We start from the raw sequence: 27,919 nt of genomic DNA, 5'->3' as shown, positions 1-27,919 counted from the left end.
ATAATAAAAGTAGAAACTACCAATAAAATGATAACCTACTGTCTGTCTTTTGGATGAGTGCCTTCTTGGTGGGCCCACGCATCTGCCAGCAATCCACCTGGAGATAATCTGCTTTCGATATCCTGAAGACTGGTTTCTATTGTTCCCTGAGAACTGGAAAGCTAAATAAAACCAATGGGTGAAGATCCAGATTTGCCAAAATCAGAAGTGATAATATATTTTTTTTTTTAAATTTTTTTTTAATAGAGGCATGTTTTATTTATTTATTTGTTTGTTTGTTTGTTTGATACATGCACTGGGTACAGTCAGAAGCGCGGGAGGGTGAGAGAATTCACCAGAGCCAGAGCGGGGAGCAGAGCAGGCAGAAGGACCGAAGGACACTGCTGAGGGGAGCAGCGGGCGGCAGGAGAGGTCTGCGCGCCATGTGGGACCCTCCTCCGGTGGCCGGGGAGCAGCCGGGGATCGAACCGGCGCCGCAAAGGCTGCAGGCAGCTTCGCAACCCAGTGCTCAACCGCTGCGCCACCGGGGAGGCCCAGAAGTGATAATATTATGCTAATGGGGCCTAAAGTCTAAACGTTATTTCTTTTTGTAGATTAAATTCAAAATCAGGATAATTATTTTTATATTTAAGTGCAAGGATGCCTTCTTAGCTTAATTTCTACTGAGAATATATAGTATGATAAAACATGAGATTAACTAGTATTAATATACTTTATAAAATATTTTTTAAGTTTGTTTTTTATCTGTAAAATATAGTGAATGTTCTACCTCGTAAGAGTGGTAAAATCCAAGTGGAACCGTTAACAGAGTTGCAAATATAAAATGCAGGCATGCAGAATCGTGCTGTTTTTAGAAGCCAAAGAAAAGCAACTCCTCTTAAAAATGGAAAGTGAAATCTTAGGTCCAAATAAGAAATCCCTCTTGTTTTAACCCAGTGTCACTGAATTGTGTGTATAAAAATGAACTGAAAGTGTCACGGACAACAGTTCTCTTGCATGTGAGGCGTTCTGTCATTTCTATTCTGTTCTGGTTTAAAAAAGCGCTGAGTGCAATGCACTAAACTTTACAATGGACTAGTCGCTCATGACTCCTATTTTGAAAACTACTGCTCTAGATCTAAAAGTGAGGGAAAAAACCCTAAAATCAGCAGGAGCCAGGAAAGAGCGGAGGGCTGTCACATGGAGGGTGCTCAGGCCGGCCTTCCCAAGGCGCTTTGGCCTGTGACCATCTCCTGCTGAAATGAACGGGGTCCTGCGGGCTGGCTCAGGAGAAACTTTCCCCCTCCCTAACCACCCAGAAGAATGTAAACTGAGGTTTTCCCCGTAATTACCAGGCAAGCCTCTGCCTCCTGTCAGCGCCTCCGCTCCTGAAGCCCTGCACCGTTTCCCCCTCCCTAACCCAGGATGACAGGAAAACCCCACCTGACCTTTCTGTCCTCAGACCCTCATGGCTATATGGGCTCCTGGACAAACAAAATTAAATTGTTTTTCTCTTGTTAATCTGCCTGAGGACAACTTGCTGACCCAACCAGCCGGAGAAGATTGGGCAGTGCAGGGAGATTCCCTCTCCCCCACAATACCAAGTGCTTTTTCAATTTTATTTATTTATTTTTAAAAATTTATTATTTTTTTTAATAGAGGCATGTTTTATTTATTTATTTGCTTGTTTATTTATACAAGCACTGGGTACAGTCAGAAGCGCGGGAGGGTGAGAGAATTCACCAGAGCCAGAGCGGGGAGCAGAGCAGGCAGACTGACGAAGTACACTGCTGAGGGGAGCAGCGGGCACGGCAGGAGAGGTCTGCGCGCCATGTGGGACCCTCGCCCAGTGGCCGGGGATCGAACTGGCGCTGCAGAGGCCGCGTGCAGCTTCGCAACCCAGCGCTCAACCGCTGCGCCACCAGGGAGGCCCGCTTTTTCAATTTTAAATTAACATCCTTCTATGAAATACTCGAATGCTGACAGCTGACATGAGTATGCTATTTTTATTTGATTGAACTGGTAGAACCTGTGAGATAAGCAGGGTTAGAAACTGCATAACTGAGGGAAAAAAGAATGCGAAGATGGACGCGCTCACTGAAGCAGCCAGGCAGGAAGCCCTAGGTGCAAGGAGAGACCTGGTCTCAGCAATCCACCCTCCCCACACAGACATGCTCTGCTCTTCCGGGACACATTTTACTAACAGAGCTAGAGACTCCCCGAAACGCTACTGCATTTTCCATAGAGACTTCTGTCTCAACTTCTTTTTTTCTAGTTATAGAAACGATTCACTGCCTTTAGGAAGCCAAATCTTTGTAACTTTTTATTATAGAAAAGATCTAATACCTTCCTAACTTAAGCTGATTTCTACACAAATTGAATAACTCTGAATGTAAATTACATTTATAAATTTGCATTTGCAAACAACATGGCAATAAGGTATTTAAATATTGTAATAATTCCCTAAAGAAGGGAAAAGGCTATTATTCTTTCTCTGGAATTCTTGACTATAGTCTATGTCCTTAGGAAAGCTTAGATCTAGTCTTTCCAACAAAGGGATAGATCAGGAACCTGTAATTATCACAATTTTATAAATACTTACTCTCAACAATTTGGTGTGTATGTCTGAAATTTCACCTAACTCTGCTGCTTCTAGGTTGACCTTCATCAACTTTTCATACCTGTGTAAAAAATAAGTTTTGGAAAAATTAAATGGGCTTTATATATACAGATTAAAAATACTGTATAAATTATGTGATTTATTATAGTAAAATACCACTTAAAAATAAAATATTGAATGCAAACCCTACAAGCAAAAGATTCCAAGAAAATTTAATGTCTCCCTAAAGAAGAAATATTATATCATTTTACTCATGTGTGTCAAGAGATAACAGATGAAAGACAAATCAGGATAATAGTGAAAATCCTGGATTTCAGAATTAATGGAGGTCAACAGTAAATATTGATGTTATTTTTTTCTATGCAATTCAAATAGCAGATAGCCTAGGAACAGGACAGTTTAAAAATTTCACTGTTTCAAAAGACATTCTCAAGGATAAGATTAGTAAGTCTGAGTAAATGAATGAATAGTAATCCCCAAATTCTAAAAATCCTCCCAAAATACAGTTCTAGAATACTTCTACTTCCTTTTTTGCTTACAGGTTTTGTATTTTCCTATGCAGAGGGTCTATTTTGCAAGGTAAAAAATAGACATTTCTACCCCAGATTACCTTTTCTTTTCCAGGGGGAGGGAGAATATGCCACCAGGGAGATGGTATTTATTTCTTACCCAGACGACTGGTTATTTTTACCTTTGTGAGGAAGTAACTTAATCTAAGGTTGGTTTTTAACACAAATTTGCAAAGCATGAAATAATAAGGTAGCTACATAAATTAAACAAAAATAGAACACTATTCAGCATTTTAACCACTACAAATAAAGAAGTAATCTACTCACACTTTCACAGTTTTTTCAATGTTTCTGATGCAGAAATCCAGTGTGATCACAACTTCTGTCTTTTTGTGAACAGTTTCATTATAATCATCTTTAACTAATTCTCTAAAAAAAAATTATTCTCATTAGTTCACCTAATAAATTAGAAATTATTTTGTTTTGCAGCTTTTAAAAAGTAAATTCCATTCTTACATGCCATAAAAAATCGACTCATTTTTAGTATGTCACCCTTCATATAGAAAACCTTTCAGTTTTTTAAAATTAATTTATTTATTTAATTTTAAATTTTTTAATAGAGGCATGTTTTATTTATTTATTTGTTTGTTTGTTTGTTTTGTTTATACAAGCACTGGGTACAGTCAGAAGCGCGGGAGGGTGAGAGAATTCACCAGAGCCAGAGTGGGGAGCAAGCAGGCAGAAGGACCGAAGTACACTGCTGAGGGGAGCAGTGGGGGGCAGGAGAGGTCTGCGCGCCATGTGGGACCCTCCTCCCACATGGTGGCCGGGGAGCAGCCGGGGATCGAACGGGCGCCGCAGAGGCCGCGGGCAGCTTCGCAACCCAGCACTCAACCGCTGCACCGCCGGGGAGGCCCGAAAACCTTTCAGTTTTATATTTACTATTCACCCTGCTTCTTCAGGTCACAGTACTTGATTTAAAGTATAAACCAGACAGCAGTTTATTAAAAACAGTAAGAATTCTGTTGCCATAAAATATAATTTATTTGAGTGCTTATAGATTACTTTTTATCCCTCAATATAATTTTAATGCCTCAGATTTCTAAACTGTTAACCTATTAAGCAGAAATGTCTTGTGTCCTAGGTATGCATGAGTGCCTTGATTAACACTGCCCTTTAATAATGTGAATTGGATTTCATACTACGTCAAGAATGTTATGAAATTTGTTTGAAGAGTAGTACAGCATTATAATTAGTGATAGAAAAAATAAGTAATTCTATGCAAAAATAAATACTTAAAAAATTGCTGGTCAAGGTGATGTGAGCTCATACTGCAGATCTCACTTGTGTGAAGTATCTGGAATAGGCAGGTCAGAGCCAACAAGCATGACGAGACGTAGCGGCTGCCCAGGGCAGGCCATGGAGGAATGGTGCTTGTGGCCAGTGGGGTGGTGGTAGAAATATTCCAAAATTAGTGGTGATTCACAAATTTGTGAATAAACTAAAAATCATTTAAGTTGTATGCTTTAAATGATGAATTATGTACTATCTGAATTATATTTTAATAACTTTGTTGTTATTTTAATAATATGTGTACATATATATAGTGGAATACTATGTAGCAATCAAAAAAAGGATAAACTCATGCTATTTCCGGCAACATGGATAGAGCCTTATAAGTCAGAGGGATAAAGACAAATACTGGATGGTGTCACTTAAATGTGGAATACAGAGAAATCAAACACAGGATCAGATAAAAACAAACTTAAAAGCTGACCCCTGGAAGCTGGCTATAGAGCTGAGGCACCAAGAGGGGCAGCGGGAAGGTGGTATCCAAGGGAGGTGGGACAAACCCAACGGCGGCAGGAGCCTGTGGGTGCTCTGGTGGTGCGCACTGTGGTAACCACAGCTAAAGGGGGGATCCTATACTTCCAAAACACCAACCACAATGTAAACCACCATTACCGCAATTAAAAAAAAAAGAATAAACATATTACTTCATGAGCTATTAAAAAAATAGCTACTAAATACAGCTAAATGCTTTGTAAACTAAATGTGAAGCAAATGTCTTATAGTAACAATGAAGCGCCAGTCCCTACCTAGCCTGAAGAGGGAAAGTGTCAAATAACCAGGTAACTGCCAGCTCTGCTGTGAGGTCTAAGGGAAGGTCAAACTTCCAAATTCAATTTGTTACTTACATTAACCATCGTATCCCCTTTCGCATTAACTCCTGGTAAAGCAGCAAGGTGCTGGCCACTCTGCAGGCGTAACACACAACTCCTGTTATTGCCTAGGGAAGAAATACAGCATGTCAGAATTGGTGTTAATTGTGGTACAGAGCAAGAAAAAATTTACCACAAAAATTTTCAAGCTTAGGGCTTCCCTGGGGGCACAGGGGTTAACAGCGCTATTGAGCTGTCATCAGCCTCCACAGCACGAGTTTGATCCCCAGGGAGCTACCCACAGGGCGCAGCAGACTTTCCTGTCTCCCCACTGCTCCCCTCAGCAGTGTATGTCAGTGTATCTGCCTGCTCTGTTCCCCACTGTCTCTGGGAAGTCCTCTCACCCCCTGCACCTCTTGCCTGCACCCCAGTTCTTGTATGCATAAATAAATAAATCTTTAAATTTTTTTCAAGTTTATGTATTTCTATTAGATTGATTAAAAACCTAACAAACTATAAATTGCTAAAAGCTAAGGATCACTATAACTACAATAAATATTTCTTCCTCAGTATGATAAATGTTAAATATGCATTTTTCAACAGAGGTAATTTTCTGAGTTCAAGAATGATATAAAGTAAAGAACATATATAAAATAACTTGCAATGGATAACAATTTGACTGATTTTCTAAATTATGTTAGTACATGCAAGACACAACATATTTTACTGATTCCATTACATAGCACTTTTTAAAAAAAGATTTATTAATGTTTTATATTTACTATTCACCCTGCTTCTTCAGGTCACAGTAATTGACCTGTACCGGGGTACAGGCCAGAGGTACGGAGGCAGGGGTGAGACTATTCACTAGAGACAGAGTGGGGAACAGAACAGGCAGACTGACCAAAAGCACTGCTGAGGGGAGCAGTGGGGAGACAGGAGAGATCTGCTGCGCCCTGTGGGTATCTCCCTGGCCGGCCGGGATTGAACCCGTGTTGCAAAGGCTGTGGACAGCTTCACAGTGTTGCGCTCAACCCACTGTGCCACCAGGGAGGCCCTACATAGTAATTTAATTAAAATACTAACCTTAGCCATGCTAGCGTCCCCATCCAAGTCGTAACGTGGGTGTACTTTAGGGAGGGAAACTGAAATAAAAAGTAAAATAATTAAGCTCAGAAATAAAGAATTTTGACTAAATTTTATTCTGATACAGCAAACTCTAAAATAGTAACCTCTAATTGAACATTAGTGGCAAAACTCTCTAATGTTGTTTTCTTGGTTAATGAAACATTTGAAATAGCAATGATTATTCCTTAACAAATTATTAACAAATTACCTGCAATACTTCTAAAAACTTTTTTTTCAAATATATTTTACCATAACAAGCTCAATTGCTTCTCTTTAAATCTAAATCAAATCCCAAAATCCAAACAGAAATGTGAAAACTAATTTTTTTCACTAGTAGGATTAATAATTTCAAAGATTCCAAAGATAAGCAAAGTTTCCTATTCGAACTGGACACAATAAATATTTGCCGAAATTTATTATACAAGAAGCTATTTTGCACGTTAGTAAAGTATTAAAAGCAGGGAGCTATAATAAGATATCATGATAAAATATTCCACTATTTTGTGAAATGAATTATTCCAGGTTGAATTATGTTAACTAGAGGCTTTTCAACTTTACTACTAGTATCTTTTCCAGCTACTTTACAAAATCCTAATGTTTATGAAAAATTTGTTTTGTTTATGAAAATTAATGCCATCATCAATCAGCTTTACTTAGATGACAACCATTTTAATAATCAGTTTTATTATTTTTATTTTTTAATGGCTAATAAGAACAAGAGAAATCTTAACTTACTTTTTTCATATTTCAGTCCTACGGTATTCAGAGATTCTCGGCTTACTACAAAGATGGGATTTTCCTCAGTAGTTTTAGGAAAATGCTGGGCCAGAGTTCCTGGTTCTAGAACTAAGCGTCTTCCTTCATATATAAGTTCTTGATTGGAAGAAATAATTTTGGTTTGTTTATAGACCAGTTCATGAAATACAGTATCACTGTGTGAGAAAAATCCAAACGGACAATATAATTGAGATAAAATGAGAGGTACAAAACGTTTTTTTAATATGACAACTTTAGATCATGACCAGTTCCTCCAAACACTGCTTTGATGATACGGATATTATAAAGTCTATCAAACTGAAAATTCCACATAACCTGCATACAGCAATCAATCCTAAAACATTTTGTTTGGATTCCTCAAATGGATATAGGTAATACGTAGAACTGTTTTCCTTTTTTGGTGACTACTTAATATTTCATGGCAGGGAGAGAACAAAACAGCACAAAGCCTAAGGGCTCAGAGGACCTGGGCTCACCTTCCAGCTGTCCTACTATTCTATGCTGTCTCCTCCTCTGTAAAGGACAACAGCACTCCCCACATACTAGGTGGCCATACTTCTGCTCCTAATTTGTGAACATATTTATAACAAAACATGGTGATATAAGAAAATATAAAAAGTTACTTACGTATTATAGGTATGAATATAAATCTTATGAGCTGTCATTTGTTGTAGTGAAAAAACATGAATTATCATTCGGTGAAGTATGTCACTTGTTTCTGCAAAAAACTGGTCAAAACCCCAACACTTTTCCTGATCTGCCTCAAGGATGTTTGCCAGAACGGGGGTAAGGAGTACTTGAAGTCCCCTGAAACAGTATTGAAAAAAATTACTTGAAGAATAAATGCATTATATTTTGTAAAAGTACAAATAAATGCTAGTATTTATGAACATACTAATTACTTATAAAGGAATAGCTATTACTTTAGTAGATTAGATAAAAAAAATTTTAATCCATCAACTTTTCAGAAAGTCAGGGAACCTTGGTTTAATACTGCAAACCCTAATTTAAAGAAATTCTATATTAACATAGTTTACTGATGATTTTCTTTGTGCTGCTTCCTCCCAAGTTTCCTTAGTTTTTCAAACACATATTAACACTGTATATATGCGCTTTCATTTCAGTGTCTCTAATGTCCTCAAACTGATTCTCCTCTATATAAAATTTTGTTGAATTTATCTGCCTTTTATAGAATATTTGCTTAGGAAGCATATTACCATAATCAACTAGTAATCAATTAGTGCCAATTCAATCAAAAATAACCTTTGCCTTCAAATAAGGTGAATTAAGACTTTGCTCATGTGCTCTCTGGCTGTGACTAATACATCCAAGAAAGTGATGATTATCTTTTTCTGAGTTGTTACATTTTTGATAGTTATTTTCATTGCTGGTTTATGATATGTAAGGCCCTTACTATTGGGGAAAAAAAAGAATCACATTGCCTCCCTGGTGGCGCAAGGGGTTACAGTCTCAGTACTATGGAACTTTATGCAGCCACTGTGTATGAGTTCAATCCCCAGTCCTGGAGCTACCCACAGGGCGCCCCAGGCCTCTCCTGTCTCCCCCACTGCTCCCCTCAGCAGTGGATTTCAGTAGATCCGCCTGTTCTACTCCTTACTCTGTCTCTGGGGAATCCTCTAACCCGCTGACACCTCTGGCCTGTACCCCAGTTCTTGTATGCATAAATAAATCTTGGGCCTCCCCGGTGGCTCAGCGGTTGAGCGCTGGATTGCGAAGCTGCCCGCAGCCTTTGCAGTGTCGGTTCGATCCCTGGCTGCTCCCTGGCCACTGGAAGAGGGTTCCGCATGGCGCGCAGACCTCTCCTGCCGCCCGCTGCTCCCCTCAGCAGTGTCCTTCGGTCCTTCTGCCTGCTCTGCTCCCCACTCTGGCTCCTGTGAATTCTCTCACCCTCCTGCGCTTCTGACTGTACCCAGAGCTTGTATAAATAAATAAATAAATCTTAAAAAAAAAAAAAAAAAAGAGAAAATGTCCTTTAGGAGGAAAACCATTTCAAAAAATAAATAAATCTTAAAAAAAAATCATATACTTTCTGCTAACTAAGCAACTTTTATCAGGGAATTGATAACTTGGTTTGCCGAAGATTAATTAGATAGATAAAATCTGTTATTCTCCTGCATACACAACTGGTAGTTCAGGGTGTTAAATTAGAGATTCTGAGTTTCAACAATATAATGGTAAACAGAAAGTATTCATTTCCTTTAAATTTTATCAGCTTTGCTTGACATCTCCCAAATGAGTATTTCCTAAATCAAAATTTAACACAAATCACTATTATAATATTAAATTTCAGCTCTTCAACATGATGAATTTCTCAGGGTAATCCTAGCTACATGATACAATTTTATTTTGAAAAATTTTTTTTTAAACAACAAAAAATGAAAACGAATTTTTTTTCAAAAATTATTTTAGCAGCGGAAATCTTGGTTTACATGAGCATCTATAGTAATCAATATATATATATACACATATAATCTGTATATGGGCATATATATGTGATATATATTTTTAAAAAGATTTATTTATTTATGCATACAAGAGCTGGGTTATAGGCCAGATATGTGTGTGGGGGGGGGGCGGTGAGAGGATTCATCAGAGACAGAGTGGGGAGCAGAACAGGCAGATTGACTGAAATACACTGCTGAGGGGAGCAGCGGGCGTGACAAGAGAGGTCTGCTTTGCCATGTGGTTTCTCCGTGGCCAGCCGGGGATCGAACTTGTGTTGCAGAGGCTGCGGATTGCTTCACAGTGTGGTGCTTAAACCCTTGCGCCACTAGGGAGGCCTATAGGTGATATTTTATTAGCTTGTTTTATACAATGTCACTTATAAATGTTGTATTTATAAGTACATATTATATGTACTGCTTTTAAATAAACACATTTATTTATCTTATATGTTAAAAGTCATACAAAAAAGCACCCACATATTATAATAAGAATTAAGTTGTTAATCATAACTTATATATGTTCACTTGTGGATTAATCAATTACCACACTTAGGAAAAATGGAAATTAATTTAATAATAAAAAATTCTAAACATGTATTTCCAGAGTAAAATCTAAAATAATTTCTGTATTTAATACCTTTTATCTTAGACTTTGTGATAACAAGATTCATTTCTGACAATGTAAATTTTTTTGAGCCCTGGCTGGTAAATTAAAGAAGACCCATATGAACACCTGAAATGCTGAAAAAAGTTCTTAAAAATGATTATTTCTCACTTTTTGAATAATCTGAATACTTTAAAAAAACAAAGATAATATTAACTTTGAGTGTTTAATACTAATTACTCCTATCTATATCTCTATTTGTGGTCTGTCAAAATGAGGGTCAGTACAAAAGACACCAAGGTCCTAAGCTGGAGTCCCACACTGCACAGAACTCCAAGACAAGGGATTAGCAATCTTTGAACAGTATGCCTTACTTACATCCCCACAGAGATGTGGTGAAATTTTTTACATAGATCAGGATAACTCTACATTGTCACAAACAACACAAATCAAAGCAAATACATCAATAACATCTAATAATAAAAAAGACAAAAACAAAAAACACACCAAGTGTCTTCTTACCGAGAAAGGCTACAAGAAACAGGCATGTCTCCACTCCAGTCAATTGGTCCATTCTCTGCTTTCTGCACCCCAGATATTGCACCAGAAGGCTTTCCAGTAATTATTTTGTACCTTGGGAGGAATAGAAGCAGAATAAAATAAGCAGTTCATTAGTGCATTTCCTATCAACGGTTTTTCCAGAAGTATGTCCTCAGCTGCACCTACAATCAGCTGCTAGATGAAACTGTGACTGATGCTCACAGGAGCTCTGAAACAATCAAGACACTTTGAATCTGACTGGCCGAAGCAGTGCAGTGGCCGTTCGATTACTTTATACATATGCCATAATTAGTTTTCATTTGGGATCTCAGAGTGCCATCTAACAGCATTTTGATGTTCACAATAAAAATAATAACTTTTTCCATCTGAAAAAATCCAGTAAACACAAAAAGTTATGTTACAGAATGTTTCTACACTATGGGAAAAAACATCTGATTCCTCTTATGCATATCAATCAAAGGCACAGTCAACCGGACTATCAAATTCCTGCAAAATGAGCAACACTCTTTTTTTTTTTTTTAAAGATTTATTTATTTATTTATACAAGCACTGGGTACAGTCAGAAGCGCGGGAGGGTGAGAGAATTCACCGGAGCCAGAGCGGGAACAGAACAGGCAGACTGACAAAACACACTGCTGAGGGGAGCAGTGGGCGCGGCAGGAGAAGTCTGCACGCCATGGAGCAACACACTTTTTTTTTAAAAGGTTATATACATAGCACAACACACCAAGAAAAACTCCTTACATGTGAAAAAATGTATATACATATATGAATAGATATATATAGCAAAACTAAAAGCCCAAGTTAATTTGATTCTTGATGAAGGTGATACAAATAAAGATAATCTGAAAAAAAAAGAGATGGGTGGAGAATCAAGACTACTGTGATGATACAGCAAATTAATCAAAGTAGCCTTTGAGGTTTCAACACTTTTCTAAACAAAACCTGAAAGTAGGGAAACAGGAAAACTTTATGCCTTCAAGAATACTTGTGGCCAGACGCAAATTTAAGTGTTATAACAAAAGTCTTATATAACTTCATAGACATTATATATGACATTAAAAAAATTTAATGTCAGGCCTCCCCGGTGGCGCAGTGGTTGAGTGCTGGGTTGTGAAGCTGCCCGCGCCCCCTGAAGTGCCGGTTTGATCCCCGGCCGCTGGCGAGGGTTCCACATGGCGTGCAGACCTCTCCTGCCACCCACTGCTCCCCTCAGCAGTGTATTTCGTCAGTCTGCCTGTTCTGTTCCCTGCTCTGGCTCTGGTGAATTCTCTCACCCTCCCGCGCTTCTAGCTGTACCCAGTGCCTGTATAAATAAATAAATCTTAAAAATTTTTTTTAATGTCTAGATACATGTGTTCTGAGCAAATATAGTTGTTTTCTTTTTTAAAAAAGTAGGATAAACCAGCAAACTGATTTAGACAGCTTACTGCTTCCTTAAGCAGAGGTTGCCAGGATTTCTGTCTTAGACATTTTTCAAAGGAAGGAGATTAATGTGAAAAATAAGTTGCATTCATGTGAGAAGGATATTAGCAGAGATAGGTGAAATTAGCAGAGATAGGTGAAATTAATGCAAGAAAAGGAAAGTGAGTAGACTAAATGGCAGAATTCTTTTTTTTTTTTTTTTAAAGATTTATTTATTTGTTTATTTATACAAGCACTGGGTACAGTCAGAAGCGCAGGAGGGGGAGAGAATTCACCAGAGCCAGAGCGGGGAGCAAAGCAGGCAGAAGGACCGAAGTACACTGCTGAGGGGAGCAGCGGGCGGCAGAAGAGGTCTGCGCGCCATGTGGGACCCTCACAGGTGGCCGGGGATTGAACCGGTGCTGCAGAGGCTGCAGGCAGCTTCGCAGCCCAGGGCTCAACCGCTGACCACCAGGGGAGGCCCAAATGGCAGAATTCTTAAGGGAATGTTTACAAATTCTTTAAAAAGTTTAATTTTAAGAAGATCCATATATAAAAACACATTCATTCAAACTGGGGGATTAATATTGCTAAAAAGTGAGATGAATGCATCATTCATTAGTAAGGAAAAATAGTCGTTATTACTTCAAGCACCTTTAAAGTTTTTATTAGCATAAAAAGTATTCATAAAAAGTTGAGTTTTATACAAATAAAATCTTCTAATAATCTATTTGCTCACATGGTGGTGAGACAAAAATCACCCAGTATTCCTAGTTGCTTATGAGTTCTATGTTTCCTTTATTAGAAAACACTACACTTTATTTAATCCAGTTCTAGTGAAGTATAAAAGGCTGATATTGCTTTAGAACTTACCTATGAAAACAAAAGTATGATTTATTGTTACCTATGGTTTATGTTTTTTGTTTTTTTTTAAAAGATTTATTTATTTATGCATTCAGGAGCTGGGGTACTGGGCCTCCCCTGGTGGCGCAGGCGGTTGTGCGCTGCACTGTGAAGCTGTCCGCAGCCTCCGCAGAGCTGGTTTGATCCCTGCCAGCCGGCGAGGGTCCCACATGGCGCGGCAGACCTCTGTTGTCACACCCACTGCTCCCCTCAGCAGCGTATTTCGTCAGTCTGCCTGTTCTGTTCCCTGCTCTGTCTCCGGTGAATTCTCTCACCCTCCCGCGCATCTGGACTATACCCACGTTCTTGTATAAATAAATAAATAAATCTTTAAAAAAAAAAAAAAGAGAGAGAGAGAGACCTGGGGTGCAGGCCAGAGATGCAGGGAGTGAGAGGATCCACCAGAGACAGAGCCGGGAGCAGAACAGAGTGACTGAAATCCACTGCTGAGGGGAGCAGTGGGGAGACAGGAGAGGTCTGCTGCGCCATGTGGGTTTCTCCCTGGCCGGGGATCGAACTCGTGCTGCAGAGGCTGCGGATTGCTTCACAGTGCAGTGCTTAACCCCTTGCGCTACCAGAGAGGCCCTTAGGTACAATTTATGTTTAACGAGAAAAATAAATTTGACTCTCAGTCTTCATTAATGAAGAGAGTTTATGAAAAGGACACTGCAGTAAAGCAGGGCCAAGATGATGCCATATCAAGTCATCAGTACAGTTAATGGATGTCTCTTCCCATAAACATACATTATCCTTTCCGGAAAACAGTTACATACCCAGATTTTAGCAAAAGTCACTGTATCATGTAAAACTAATAGCTAACGCTGATGTTCTCAGGTTCTCAATAGGGAATCAATCAATGTCTACAATGAAATATGGTTAATAAAAAACATAATGTTGCTGCAAAACAAAAAAAGTCACTGTATCAGATGAATTGGTTTTACTTCCTCAGACCAACAAAAGGAGAAACATACTTCTCCCTGATTTTTCTGAGAAAAGATTACAGATTGTATTTTCACATTTGTGATTATTACTTCAAATTACATATGCTTATAAAAGGCAGGGGCAGATAAAGATCTCAGGGAAAAAGCTAATATAAAAGAATGGATGAAATGTTCAGCTTATAGTGAGCTACTGTCCCAAATCATTCACTGAATACCACTCAAAATTTCATGGCTTTATGTACATGTGGGCTGGCTGTTTCTCATGAAGCAAGGCCACTCACTGATTTCTTTTAAAATAAAAAGATGAGGTCAATACATGAATATACTTTATAATAAATTTCACACCTAGGAATTGGTCTCTCTTTCTCCATTATTTGATTTGCATAAATGATAATATACATAGTAATTATTTCCTAGTAATTCTGGAAGTACGTGAATGTGTAACATATTAGAAAAATGTCTTCAGTCGGGCCTCCCTGGTGTCGCAAGGGGTTAAGCATGGGACTATGCAGCAATCCGCAGCCTCTGCACAACTTTGATCCCCGGCCGGCCAGGGAACAACCAACATGGTGAGGCAGACTTCTGACTCGCCCGCTGCTCCCCTCAGCAGTGGATTTCAGTCATTCTGCCTGTTCTGTTCCCCACTCTGTCTCCGGTGGATCCTCTCACCCCCCGCATCTCTGGCCTGTACCCCAGCTCTTGTATGCATAAATGAATCTTTTTAAAAAAGGAAGAAATAAAATGAAAAGTGTCTTCAGTCTCTGGAATAACCTGCAACACTGGAAAAAAATTAATATTATATTAAATGTTATTTTTGAAATGGTGAAAGATATAAGATCAGTTCAGGATGAGAATTATATTTCTTTTAGATTCAGTAATGGTTGTATCCTCTACAGAAATACTATTTTTCTCAGTTGTTTGGAGGAAAGACTGATGAAAGTAAGCAAAAAAATAGAAAGTGTGCTGAAATACAATACAGAAAATAGTACATTTTTAGTGACAGCCCAAAGACTGGATGCCATTTTTTACTTTGTATTTAAGATATTTAAACTAAAAATGGAAATCATGCTTGTATACTTTTACAAAGGCACACTCTTATTAAAATCAAATAGCTTACAAATATAAAAAATGATGGCTAAACCAATTTTCCTTAGGGCACACCTATAACAAAATGAAACAAAATAAGCTGGGAATACATTTAAAAATTATTTCTAATTTTAGATGGACAAACCACTTACATCACTTCCTTATTCCTGCGTGGCCCTTCAAACGGCCTAAATGGCAGCGACCCTGTGGCCGCGTGGTAGAACGTCACCCCGATGCTCCAGAGGTCCACCGTGGCGCCATATTTCTTCTGGTGGTCTTTCCTCAGCACTGCTCTCTCGTACATGTCAGGGTGCTGAAAGGGGAAGAGAACAGTTGCTAATTTGTACTCTGCTGTAACACATTATACACTCACTCCCACACACAAACACACACACACAAAGTATTCAATAATGCCTAGAAATTCTATATTTTCCTAATAATTTCACTTCTCCAATCTGAAAAGACTATTTCATACCTTCTTTCTTCCCTTACATAGCTACTAAAACCTCTTTGGCCTTAATTCTGATGACCTCCCTTCACAATTCAACAAGGAAGTAGAAACAATCAGAGATCAACTTCTCCCTGAAGCCTTTTTGCAAACCAACCTACCTGAACCTGTGACCACACTCCAGGCTACGCGCCAGACTTGCCAGCCCTGCTCCTATGAAAGGCCATCGCGTCTGTCTAGGCCGCAGACGCCATCCTACGGCAGCTCAAGGAATCCATTTCTGCACTTACCTCTCTTATGTTACGCATCAATTCCCCCCTCTCTAGTAGACCACTCTTTCAGCTTACACAGTTTACTAGATCCCATTTAAAAAAAAAAGCCTTGACTTGGCCCCACAGCAAACTCCTCAAAACAGCTGTGCACACGGACCACCTCATCTCCCACTCAGGCCCACGGCACCACTATCATCCACACAATTCAGTCCCCAGAGCCAGCTCCTACCCTGAGCTTTGGGTTCCTATATCCCACTATTTTCTTGAATGTCTAAAAAGTAGCACGAATTTAACGGATTCCTGGTCTTCCCACTCCAATCTTTTCCGTCTAATTTCTGTCCTGGGAGTAAACACTACTAACACTTCTCCAGGTGTGCACACCCAAAACCTGTCAAGCAGTTTTGATTTGCCCCCTCATTTCTCACATGCAATCCATCAGAGCAAGTCCTGTAGGCTCTTGAGATGAAAATTAAATTTCCTAGAATTAATTCAGAGGACTAGCTTGCCTGGGTTCAACGGGCATCAAGCCACTGAGGTAAGCAGCTGGACGGATGTTAAACACACCCTGGGCAGGGAAGACACCACTCCACAGAAAACAGAAGTGCTGCACCTCCCCCTGCAGTGACCTTTAGGGTTAACATTCCCTAGGTCCGCCAGCGCGCAGGGGAAGAACAGCAAAACCCAACATACCTGCTGCACCTCCCCCTGCAGTGACCTTTAGGAATGGCTTTCACCACGGTCCCTAGGTCCGGCTGGGCAACCAGCGCGCAGGGGGAGAACAGCATAACACCCTGAAGCAGAGGAAGCACAGCGGAAGTTCCCTGAAAAGACAGAAGCTTATCAAAAGATAACGACCACCAGGAACCACTACAAGAATGCTAAAAATCTTATCCCGTCTTTCTAGAACTACAAACTTTAATCCCTTATTTGTCTTTCTAAACTTCCTTCTTTCTTCTACAAAAATCATTGCTTGTTATGTAGATCACCTCCCTGATGGTGATAGACTGAGCCCATGAGCAAGCTGATTTCATTGATATTCATTGTCCCTGTGCCTTTGGAAAACATATATATATATTGGTCACAAACTCAAAGAAAATTACACTCAGATTTTCACTCTTGAATTGCGTCTGTTTGTCATTTCTTTCACCGACGCCCTGACCACCCTGCACGCTTCTCTCAACCCTGAGGTGGCCTCATCGTCTACTGCTGTGCTGGTCCGCGGCACAGAAGGATCTTACAGGCCATGGCCAAGGAGCTTATAAATTCAGACACAGATTTTAACGGACAGTTTAGCTTGGTAGAAAATAACTAGGGTTTAAAAATGCTTAGACTCCTGTTATTTTCTTTTATGAAGATTATATACCGTTGACTTGAAGATTTTTAAACAGTGAAGTTGCACCAAAGGCCCTCTGCTCTGTGTCTGTGGCGGCGGGTATAGGCCCTGCAGCTAGGCAGAAAGGTTCTGACCTGGCGACAGCTCCAGCACCCTTCTGTGGGTGGCGGGCAGACATGTGAAAGGCTACTGGCTGGAGACAGGGGGTCAGCCCTGTGAAGGCTGGCACAGGACTCTGTTTTGGGCATCACAGCAATTGGGAAAGTTTACTGGTGCTGGATGGGCAGAGAGCAGAGGTGCTTCTCAGACCCGCATGCCTGGTGAACATCCCGGTATCTGCAAACATGACATGTCTGTGTAAGAATCTACCTTCATTGGGGCCTCCCCGGTGGCTCAGCGGTTGAGTGCTGGGCTGCAAAGCTGCCCGCAGCCTCTGCAGCGCCAGTTCAATCCCCAGCTGCCGAGCGAGGGTCCCACATGGCGCGCAGACCTCTCCTGCCATGCTCGCTGCTCCCCCCGGCAGCTTATTTTGTCAGTCTGCCTGTTCTGTTCCCTGCTCTGGCGAATTCCCTTACCCTCCGCACTTCTGACTGTACCCGGTGCTTGTATAAATAAATAAATAAATCTTTTAAAAAAAAGAAAATCACCTTCATTTTACATGTAAACAGAGTATTTCTGGACATAAAGTCCTTCTGTAGCTGGAAGAGTGCAGCTACCTGTAAGTATATTTTGTGTTGTGAGAAACTTTACCAAGAAGTTTTATCAATTTACTGCTTTGGAAAATCATGTCAGTGACAACCCCACAACTTGTAACGTCACTCATGAATAGGATATACAAGTTATCAAAGTACTTGCATTTGAGATGATATTACATAGATGGGCAAGCATCTGACTACTACTTTTGCTTGCTAGTGAAGTTAGTTCTAAATTTTGACATATTAATAACTGTTATTATATTTTCTTTTATTATTAAGATATACTATTCTTTTTTTAAAAAAAGATGCATTTATTTATGCATACAAGAGCTGGGGTGCAGGCCAGAGATGCGGGGGGTGAGAGGAGTCACCACAGACAGAGCGGGGAGCAGAACAGGCAGACCGACTGAAACACACTGCTGAGGGGAGCAGCGGGCAAGACAGGAGAGGTCTGGTGCGCCATGTGGGTTGCTCCCTGGCCGGCTGGGGATCGAACTCGTGCTGCCGAGGCTGAGGATTGCTTCATAGTATGGTGCTTTAACCCCCTGCGCCACCAGGGAGGCCCTGTTCTTTTAATTAGGTATGCAGGGTATACTTATATCACCTATGAATTTCATTTAGGAGACTGAAAGGAACATTGCAAAAACATTATTAAAAAGGAGTGTGGGTCTGACAGACTTCAAAAGACTGTTCTGTGTGATCTGCTGGCCCTGGCTTACCTCTCCAATTTCAACTCTTACCACTTGCTTCTCTGCTCCCTACGTGCCCGGCAGACAGCTGTTCTCTCCCAGCCCAGGGCTGTGTCCTCTGCAGGTCTCTCCACTTACAATCACGCCTCTTCTCCCAAGTCTCGGTGTGACTTCTTTCTCTTATCCGGAGTCATTCCATTTAGAATTCAGCTTTTACTTTTTTTTAAAGATTTATTCATACATACAAGAACTGGGGTACAGGCCAGAATGGTTTTTTTTTTGGGGGGGGGTGGTGAGAGGATTCACCAGAAACAGAGTGGGGAGCAAAACAGGCAGACTGACTGAAATCCACTGCTGAGGGGAGCAGCAGGTGAGTCAGGAGAGGTCTGCTGCGCCCTGTGGGTAGCTCCCTGGCCGGGGATCGAACTTGTGCTGCAGTGGTTGCGGTGAGCTTCACAGGTTGCATCTTAACCCCGTGCACCACCAGGGAGGCCCCTCCATTTAGAATTTAAAGGAGGCGTTCCCTAGCTATCTTTCCCATTCTAGTCACTCTTTATCTTATTACTGTATGCCTTCCCAACATTTCAGTTATCTGAAATTACCTTATTTACTTGCTTTTTTTTTAAAAAGATTTATTCATTTATGCATACAAGAGCAGGGGTGCAGGCCAGAGGTGCAGGGGGTGAGAGGATCCACCAGAGACAGAGTGGGGAGCAGAACAGGCGGATGCACTGAAATCCACTGCTGAGGGAGCAGCGGGCGAGTCAGGAGAGGTCTGCTGCACCATGTGGGTCAGCTCCCTGGCTTGGGAGTGGAACTTGTGCTGCACTTAACCCCTTGTGCCACTAGGGAGGCCCCTACTTGCCTACTTGTTAACTGCTGATTTTCCCCACTAAAATGTGGGCTCCATAAGAGCAGATTGTATGTATATGGCTTACCACTGAAGTCCCAAGATCAAGGATAGTGCCTGGTATATAGCAGGCATTCCATAAATATGTATTGAATGAATGCAATCCATTTTTAGGTACTCTTATTAATAGAGTATCAAAATGTAACTAAAGCATTACCTGGGGTTTTATGTTGATAGGAGAATCATTTAAGACATCTTAATTCATGTCAGACTTAGAATATTCTGCATAAAGCCACAGAATCTAAGATTTTCAAGACCAAACCCATAGCAATGAAGAGTTACTGCTAGGTATGTATTATAACTGTTTTGTTAAATTATTTAAAAACATATCCCCAAGTGTTTTAAATATTTCTTTACTTCACACTAACACACCTACATAAACCCTGTGAACCACAAAGTTTTTCTAGCATTCTTGCATTTCAAGTCAAAAGGCATTTCTTTGTGTGTGTGTGTTTTCAGTACTCTTCTAAAACAGCACCTAATTCCCTCATCACACACCATTTTCATGAATAGAAAATTTGTCATAAAAGTTACATAAAACATTTTATAGTTAAGTGGTTGACCAGTTACCCAGGCTTTAGTTTAAGTAAATTATCCGTGACGCATGGCTTACCAAGTATTCTTCCGTGCCATACAGTGAAACAAACTGCTCATCATCTTCTAACTCTCGAGCTGCACCAAAATCTGTGAGTTTGTACACAGACTGTCCGTCCTCCCCGATGACACGCATGATATTTCCCGGCTTGATGTCTCGGTGCACAATGCCGTTCTCTCGGAGATGATTCATTCCACCCACTTCAACAACGTCAAACAAAGGAAATCATAATGTAAACAGCTATTGTGCACGTGCATGTTAAACTCACTGGCTTAATTCATTCATACTGACGAGGTTTTTCTTTTCTTTTTGCGAACAGAGAAGGTGGAGTTATTGAAATACACTGCAAAGAGCAGCAGTGGGCGAGACAGGAGAGGGCTGTTGTCTATATGTTTTTCCACAGCTGGTCCGAAGTCATTTTTATGAAAGAAGTAATAGATGGTATTAATATTTTACATCTTATTTGAGTATAACGAATTTCAGCATATAAGGCTCAATAAGAGTCTATTTTCTCTCAAATGCTAAGAGCCCAATCTTTCGGGTATTAAATGAGAATAATCTCTTAAATAAATGTAACAAAATGATCTTGCACATGTGACTTCCTGAGTCACTTAAAAGAAAAAGTGGAACACTTCATGAATCTGTCTGTCATCCTTGTGCAGGGGCCATACTGGTGTGTGCTGCTGAAACCAGCATGGTCCTGACTTACTGCTGGTCATACACATGGCATCTGCCCAAGCTGAAGAGTAACGATTCCCAAGGAGGACATCAACTTTTCACCATAGAATATCAACCTTTCACCACACTTGCCTTGAGAAATAAATGCCCCAAAGATGGACTTAATACATAACATAGTAAAAATGTAATAAAAAGAGGACAGGCGTCAGATTTCTCTCCATAAAAATATACTTCTCATATGTTTAGTGCTATTTGAAAAAGGTCATTTTCCTTTTTTTAAATTAATTAATTAATTAATTTTTTTTTTGTGGTACCCTCGCCGGCAGCTGGGAATGAACTGGCGCTGCAGAGGCTGTGGGCAGCCTCGCAGCCCAGTGCTCAACCGCTGCTCCACCAGGGGAGGCCCTCCTTTTTTTTTATGAAGGGGGAAGGCAACTAGATTGTCGAAATTAAGCTGCTTGGGCTAAATGATAGGGAGTGTCCCTGAGTGATAGTTTAAAACATTCGTTTGACAATTGATAGACAAATGTCCGACTATAACACGTGAAAGCAAGTTTAGGAATATCAAGGTACAATTATGAAAATTTGAGGCTACTAGTATACATAGGAAAACAGTGATTATAACTTCTATTTGATTAAACAGGCTGTAGCATTTATTATTTCTTTCTCATTTTGTCCTTACCTAAGCCTCACCACATGACATCCAGTGTCAAGTTCAAGAATTCCCATTACCTTTTTTATCACTCGCTGTCCCTATTCCTTAAATATTGTTTCATTTCCTTCCAAAGATGTTATTCCCTTTGTTTGCCATATTCTTTTTTTTTTTTTTTAAGACATTTCTTTATGCATACAAGAGCTAGGGTACAGGCCAGAGATGCGGGGGTGAGAGGATTCACCAGAGACAGAATGGGGAGCAGAACAGGCAGACTGACCGAAATCCACTGCTGAGGGGAGCAGCAGGGAGACAGGAGAGGTCTGCTGTGCCATGTGGGTACCTCCCTGGCCAGCCAGGGATTGAACTCGTGCTGCAGAGGCTGTGGATTGCTTCACAGTGCATTGCTTAACCCCTTGTGGCACCAGGGAGGTCCTTTTTTTTTTTTTTTAAATAACAGCTTTATTGAGATATAAAATTCATCTTAAAGCCTGTAATTCAGTAGTTTTTAGTAGAGTATATATAACTATCATCACTAATTTCAGAACATTTTCATTTTGCCAGAAAGAAATCCCTCATGAGTTGTCACTCCTCAAGCCCACCTCCCTCAAAACCCGGGCAACCACTAACCTAGCTTCTGTTTCTACAGACATGCTTATTCTGGATCTTTCATATAAAAGGAATCATGCAAATATTTTGGCCTTTTGCATCTGTTTCTCTTTCACTTACCATAATTTTCAAGGTTCGTCCACATGACAGCATGTATCACTATTTTTCTATTTATGAATGTTATATATTGTAGGGATATATATTTTATCCGTGGCTGTTTCCATTGTTGGCTATAATGAACACAGTGTGTACACTTTTGTGCGAATATGTTTTTTAAATTCTTTCAGGTAAACACACAGTAATAAAACCACGAAGTCATATGGGAAGTGTGTGTTTAACCTTTTGAGGAGCTGCCACACTACTTTCCAAAGTGGCTGGATCTTCTTACCATGCAGCCAACAGTATATGCGGGTTCCAATTTCCCCACATCCTTGCCAACACTTGTTTCGTCTTTTCCACTTGAGCCATCCTGCTGAGTGTGGAGTGGCATCTTATTGTGGTTTTGATTGGTATTTCTCTAATGACTGACGTTGAGCATCTTTTAATGTATTTGTTGGCTATTTGTATCTTTTTTAGAGAAATGTCAATCAAATCTTTTGTCTAGGGCCTCCCCAGTGGCGCAGCAGTTGAGCGCTGGGTTGCGAAGCTGCCCGCAGCCTCTGCAATGCCGGTTCGATCCCCGGCCGCCAGCGAGGGTCCCACATGTCGTACAGACCTCTCCTGCCTCCCACTGCTCCCCTCAGCAGTGTGCTTCGTCAGTCTGCCTGCTCTGCTCTCCCCTTTGGCTCTGGTGAATTCTCTCACCCTCCCGTGCTTCTGACTGTACCCAGCGCTTGTATTAATAAATCTTATTAAAAAAAAAAGAATTAAAAAAAAAATCTTTTGTCTATTTTAAAAATTGTCGTTTTATTGTTGAGTAGTTGGGATAAAATTCTTAAGAGATATAAGACTTACAAATATATTCTCATTCTATGAATTGTCTTTTCCCTTCCTTGATATTATCCTTTGAAATACAAGTTTTTAATGCTGATGAAGTCCAATTTATCTACCTTTTTTCTTTTTATATTTGCGTTTTCGGTGTCATATCTAAGAAAGCATTGCATAAAGTGTTTTTAAATGCAAGAAATTTGCCTTTTAAAATTCTTATGACATTAAATTACATCTACATATATATAAAAAATCATATAAACATACCCACATCTCGCAAAACAATTAAAAATTCAGACTCCGGTAGTCCGTAGGCATTAGATGGCTCTTCTAAGACAGTGTATAAACTCCCGCATGGACAAAATTCCATAACAAGTACTTTATGTCTTGTTGTTGTCTGGGAAAAGAAGAAAGCACTGATTGGTATACAATATGAAAAACAGATTTTATTTTATGACAGTACTTATCTGATTTCATTTAAATGTAGAATTTGCTATGATGAAGGCACTTTGAATTGCTCTACCTGGAATTCATTCAGTATCTGTTGACTGTACACATGTAAGAATTAACATTGTTGAAATTCCTATTAAAAAGTTGAATTTGATTTCAAGGACAATCAAACGACAGAGAAAACTGGCCAAATAAGAACTAGAAAATCACTGTTACAATATTATAATGGTTCTGTTAAAATTAGCTTTAATTTCTAATATATAATAGTACATTTAGGACACTGCTCTCCTACCAAATCTCTTGAAACACTTGTCATTCTTCTCTCGACAAGTGCTTTTACCTCAAGGAATGTAGCTCCAGCCCTAAAAACAAATGGGTGGCAGAACAGTGAGTGGCCCCTCTTATGGTCATCTACTGTTTATTTGTAGGAGCTGCTGATTTGTTTTAAACTTTGATTTTTTGGTTGAAAATTTGGGAAATATATATTTAAAAAAAGAAAATTTGGGAAATATCTGTAATTCCAGAGATTAATTATGCTACAGTTTTGGTATATTTCCTTTTACTCTTCTTACTATGTATCAAATCACATTATAAATACATACCACAATTTCTACATTGTAATACACAATCATCAGTATCATACTATATACATATGTATATATTACATCTATATATACATACACACACACACACACATGCAAACTTTGATCTTCTTGCCAAATGGTACACTTCAGCATATTCCCAGGTGATTAAAATTTTGGTATATATTTCTATTTATTACTGTGCAGTAAAGAATTCACTTTATCTAAAAAGAAGTCTGGCTTTCGCCCTTGGCTACAGGAAGTGTTCTCCAGGCCCCTGAAATGTCTGGTCTCATAAAAGTGTCTTTGTTCACCCGGGACCTTGATCACATGACAGTTTAACAATGTGATTTATGATGGGGTGTCAGAATATGTAGATCAGCTGGGGAGGGCTGGAGACTAAATGTCAGCCAGGCAGGCAGGACGTGACTGAGTGCCAGTAAAAACTGGACACCAAAGGCTCAGGTGAATCTCTAAGGTTGGCAGTATTCTGTGCACACTGTCACACATCCATGCTAGAAGAATGTGTCACTGAAGATGACGAAGATTCACATATTTGGAACATCCTTTATGTGACCCCAGGAGGCTCTTCCTCTCGGTAGCTCTAAACTGTATCCCTTTTTTGTTATAATTGTACGTATAGTTTTTCCCTTAGCTCTGAGTAATTCAACTTTCTAGCAAATCATCAAATCTGTGGTGGTGATGGCAACCTGTGACTTTGCAGCCAGCTGGTCTGAAATGCCGGTCGCGGCTTGGGCTGGGCCGAGGGTGCAGTGAGTGAGTGTCTGAATGAGTGCATCCTCGTGGGAACTGTTCTTTCACTGTGCGGTTTGTCAAACACTTCTGCAGTTAGAGCCAGAAGTCTTGAGCAGGTGAGGCTCTTAAGCTCAAGTCTGGCCCACTGCAGGTAACTATCCATCACACATTCTAACTCATTTAACAATTCTTTATTATACACACACAGCAAAGAACATCTGTGCATAAAACAAAAATTTACATTTCTGATTTTTCCTAGAAAGTAATGAAATCATTATTACCAGGAGCATGAACTGCCAAACTGTGTTCAAAAGGTGCAATTTTGTTGATTATCCATGTCTAAAAAGATTAAAATAGATTTTTATTTTCATTATTTCTGGGTAAGTTTCCTAATGACATTCTTGTTTTTGCTGTTACTGATAAAATCAATTCTCTTATATTTCATATATTTGTTTCTAAAGTCCTGGAATTTTTATTCCTTGACAAAATCTTTGTACTGTTTGACTTTCTCTGTTTCTTTTATAATTATGTCAATTTAATGTCACTTAATTTTTTAAATAATTCTGGTAAACACAGTCTATATTTTATTTCCTATAGTACTTTTTCTGATTGCATAAAACTTCATTTCTACTGTTATATCTAGTCAAGAGTCCTGGAGAATAATATATTCAGTGGCAGCCGTCTTGATTTCATCAATTGTATTAGATTATGTCTCCTGATTTGTAATAACTATAATATGCATAAGATTAATTAAAGCTTGGCTTTACTTACCTCCTCTTCAATAGCAAATAATTTGACAATATTTTTATGATTGAGTTTTTTTAACACTTCAAATTCTCTCATTTGAACATCCACTGGACGTAGGAAGCTTATGTTATTAAATACTTTGATAGCAAATAAGTCACCAGTTTTCTAAAAAAAAAAAAAGGGAAAAAAATGTTTTATTTCTGTAACATTTTGACTCCTGACTTTTTTTGTTAAAATCAATTCAATAGTACTTTCAAATTGAAAGCTTTGAAATGTAGAAAAGGCTATTTTCTTTCATATTACAAATAAAGCTTCCTGGGGCCTTCTTGATGGCGCAAGGGGTTAACGTTTCAACACTATCAAGCTATTCACAGGCCACTGCAGCATGAGTTCGATCCCCCGCCAGGCAGCTACCCACATGGCGCAGCAGACCTCTCCTGACTCCCCCGCTGCTCCCCTCAGCAGCGTGTTTCAGTAGATCCGTCTGTTCTGTTCCCTGCTCTGTCTCTGGTGAATCCTCATCGCCTACACCTCTGGCCTGCACCCCAGTTCTTTTATGCATAAATCAATCTTGGAAAAAAAAAAAAAGCTTCCACTGTGATACACATGGCAAGGTAGTCATTTACATATCAGGTTAGTGTTCTGATACTTCCAAATGTAAAACGTCATTTAGATAAGAAATAGAAATCGAAACTCGCAATGGGTTCTTCTAAGCTTAGTAATGTCAGGCTAATCAAAACAGGAAAGGAGCCTGAAAACATTTCATAAATGAAATTTTTGTGAAAATCTCAACGTGATCGCACTGATACAGCTACCAGCGACCAGAGCGGCATTTGTCCAGGTTTGTCTTTGATGGGTATTAACAAGAGAAACAGTTTGTCTTTCCCCCATTGGTTGCAATTTCCCCCTTGCTTGATACATTTATCCGCATCCTGCATTTGCAGGAAGAGAAGGTGAGCATCAGCCCCTGAAGAGAAACAAGCTGGCTTCTGCCCGACTCAGGGCCGACCCCTTCCCCTCCCCTTTGCAGACCCCCGCCCGTCTCCACTTTTTTCCCCTTTGTATAAACACCCCTGCCCTCCACCTAAGAGCAGGACGGTGGTCTTTCATTTTTTATTTTTTTTTTATTTTTTTTTTAAAACTAATTTTTTTTTTTTTAAATAGAGGCATGTTTTTATTTTATTTTATTTATTTGTTTGTTTTTTGTTTATACATGCACTGGGTACAGTCAGAAACGCGGGAGGGTGAGAGAATTCACCAGAGCCAGAGCGGGGAGCAGAGCAGGCAGAAGGAGTGAAGGACACTGCTGAGGGGAGCAGCGGGCGGCAGGAGAGGTCTGCGCGCCATGTGGGACCCTCCTCCGGTGGCGGGGAGCAGCCGGGGATAGAACCGGCGCCGCAGAGGCCGCGGGCAGCCTCGCAACCCAGCGCTCAACTGCTGCGCCACCGGGGAGGCCCAGGACGGTGGTCTTTCAGACGTGAGTCTGCTGCCCTCATTTGTCGACAAATTGAACCACTTTCCTTTTCCTCAAACTCTGCTTCCTTTCATCCGCTGAGGGAAACTGAGGCTGGCGTTTGGTAACACCATCAGCTCTTAGGAGCTGCCAGCTAACCTCGTACAGTGCAGTGCAGTGGGGGAGCCAGGGGTGGGCTCTGCAGCTGTGCCCCAGGGCAGACTGCTGCTTACAGCCACCTCCAGAGGATCAAAGGCGTTTCCATTCCTGAGGGGCCTGCAGCGCCCCCACCTCAGTTCTGCATCACGCACACTGAAGCAGGTAAGGAGTGATTCTTACAGGTGCAAATATATGCTTGATTTCAGGCAAACATTACATTCTCACGCTCTTCTTATTCACCTTGAGGCTTTCTTCCATTTCCTTCTAATCAGTCCAGATTCTCAAACTTTAAACTTACTTTTCCCATAATCCAAGATTTATGAAGCAGGTAAAAAGATAATTTTTGGGGGGCCTGGTGTTCAAGCATCTACTGCCTAAATATTTCAAGGCTCTTGTGTTGTTTCTGCCTTGGTGTCCGCTCTACTTAGTCATCACCCTATCCCACTCACTCCAGAATCAAATATCTTTTTCTTAAAACTGTATCGTTGCTTGGAGACTACCATTTATGAACTACTCCCTCCACCCCCAATCACATACACGTAACATGTAAGCATTCTTTCCGGAGGAATGGAGCCACTGATTACAGTCAGACACTAGGAAAGCTGAACAAGAATTGAACCACATTATATGCACACTTGTTCAACCAGGGTTAAGGACACTGCCAAAAAGCTCTACTATCAACAGAGATTTTTCTTGAGGACACTTATCTTTAATTTAGTTTAAAATCAGGAGAATCCTAACATAGGAACAAGCAGAGAAAAAAATACCCTCTTTGTAATCTACCCATCGTGATCAATGCCAGTATTTTCCAAGCTTCACGCAACTG

The 27,919-nt window shown here is 40.1% G+C and overlaps 1 protein-coding gene across 3 annotated transcripts in view; it reads right to left on the bottom strand.

The window, feature by feature from the left end:
* The window catches only part of TBK1 (TANK binding kinase 1), a 39,284-nt gene that overhangs the window by 5,835 nt on the left and 5,530 nt on the right, over positions 1 to 27,919 (bottom strand). For 2 of the 3 annotated variants that reach the window (XM_037515115.1, XM_037515114.2), the window contains exons 3-14: positions 25,506 to 25,646; positions 23,215 to 23,344; positions 20,100 to 20,281; positions 15,292 to 15,452; positions 10,767 to 10,877; positions 7,803 to 7,982; positions 7,134 to 7,330; positions 6,357 to 6,415; positions 5,307 to 5,398; positions 3,436 to 3,537; positions 2,582 to 2,660; positions 40 to 161 (exon numbers count right to left, since the gene is read on the bottom strand). In XM_037515115.1, coding sequence (XP_037371012.1) covers positions 40 to 161; positions 2,582 to 2,660; positions 3,436 to 3,537; positions 5,307 to 5,398; positions 6,357 to 6,415; positions 7,134 to 7,330; positions 7,803 to 7,982; positions 10,767 to 10,877; positions 15,292 to 15,452; positions 20,100 to 20,281; positions 23,215 to 23,344; positions 25,506 to 25,646 — 1,556 coding nt within the window. Of the gene's footprint in view, positions 1 to 39; positions 162 to 2,581; positions 2,661 to 3,435; positions 3,538 to 5,306; positions 5,399 to 6,356; positions 6,416 to 7,133; positions 7,331 to 7,802; positions 7,983 to 10,766; positions 10,878 to 15,291; positions 15,453 to 20,099; positions 20,282 to 23,214; positions 23,345 to 25,015; positions 25,074 to 25,505; positions 25,647 to 27,919 lie in introns of those variants that run through there. The other variant, XM_037515116.2, reaches the window with a different exon arrangement.

The sequence above is a fragment of the Talpa occidentalis genome, unplaced genomic scaffold, assembly GCF_014898055.3.
Source record: "Talpa occidentalis isolate TD23 unplaced genomic scaffold, MPIMG_talOcc4v2.1 talOcc4.16, whole genome shotgun sequence".
In the NCBI taxonomy this organism is placed as follows: Eukaryota; Metazoa; Chordata; class Mammalia; order Eulipotyphla; family Talpidae; genus Talpa; species Talpa occidentalis.
The sequence above is the reverse complement of the archived record's forward strand: the minus strand, read 5'-3'. Positions and strand labels throughout refer to the sequence as shown.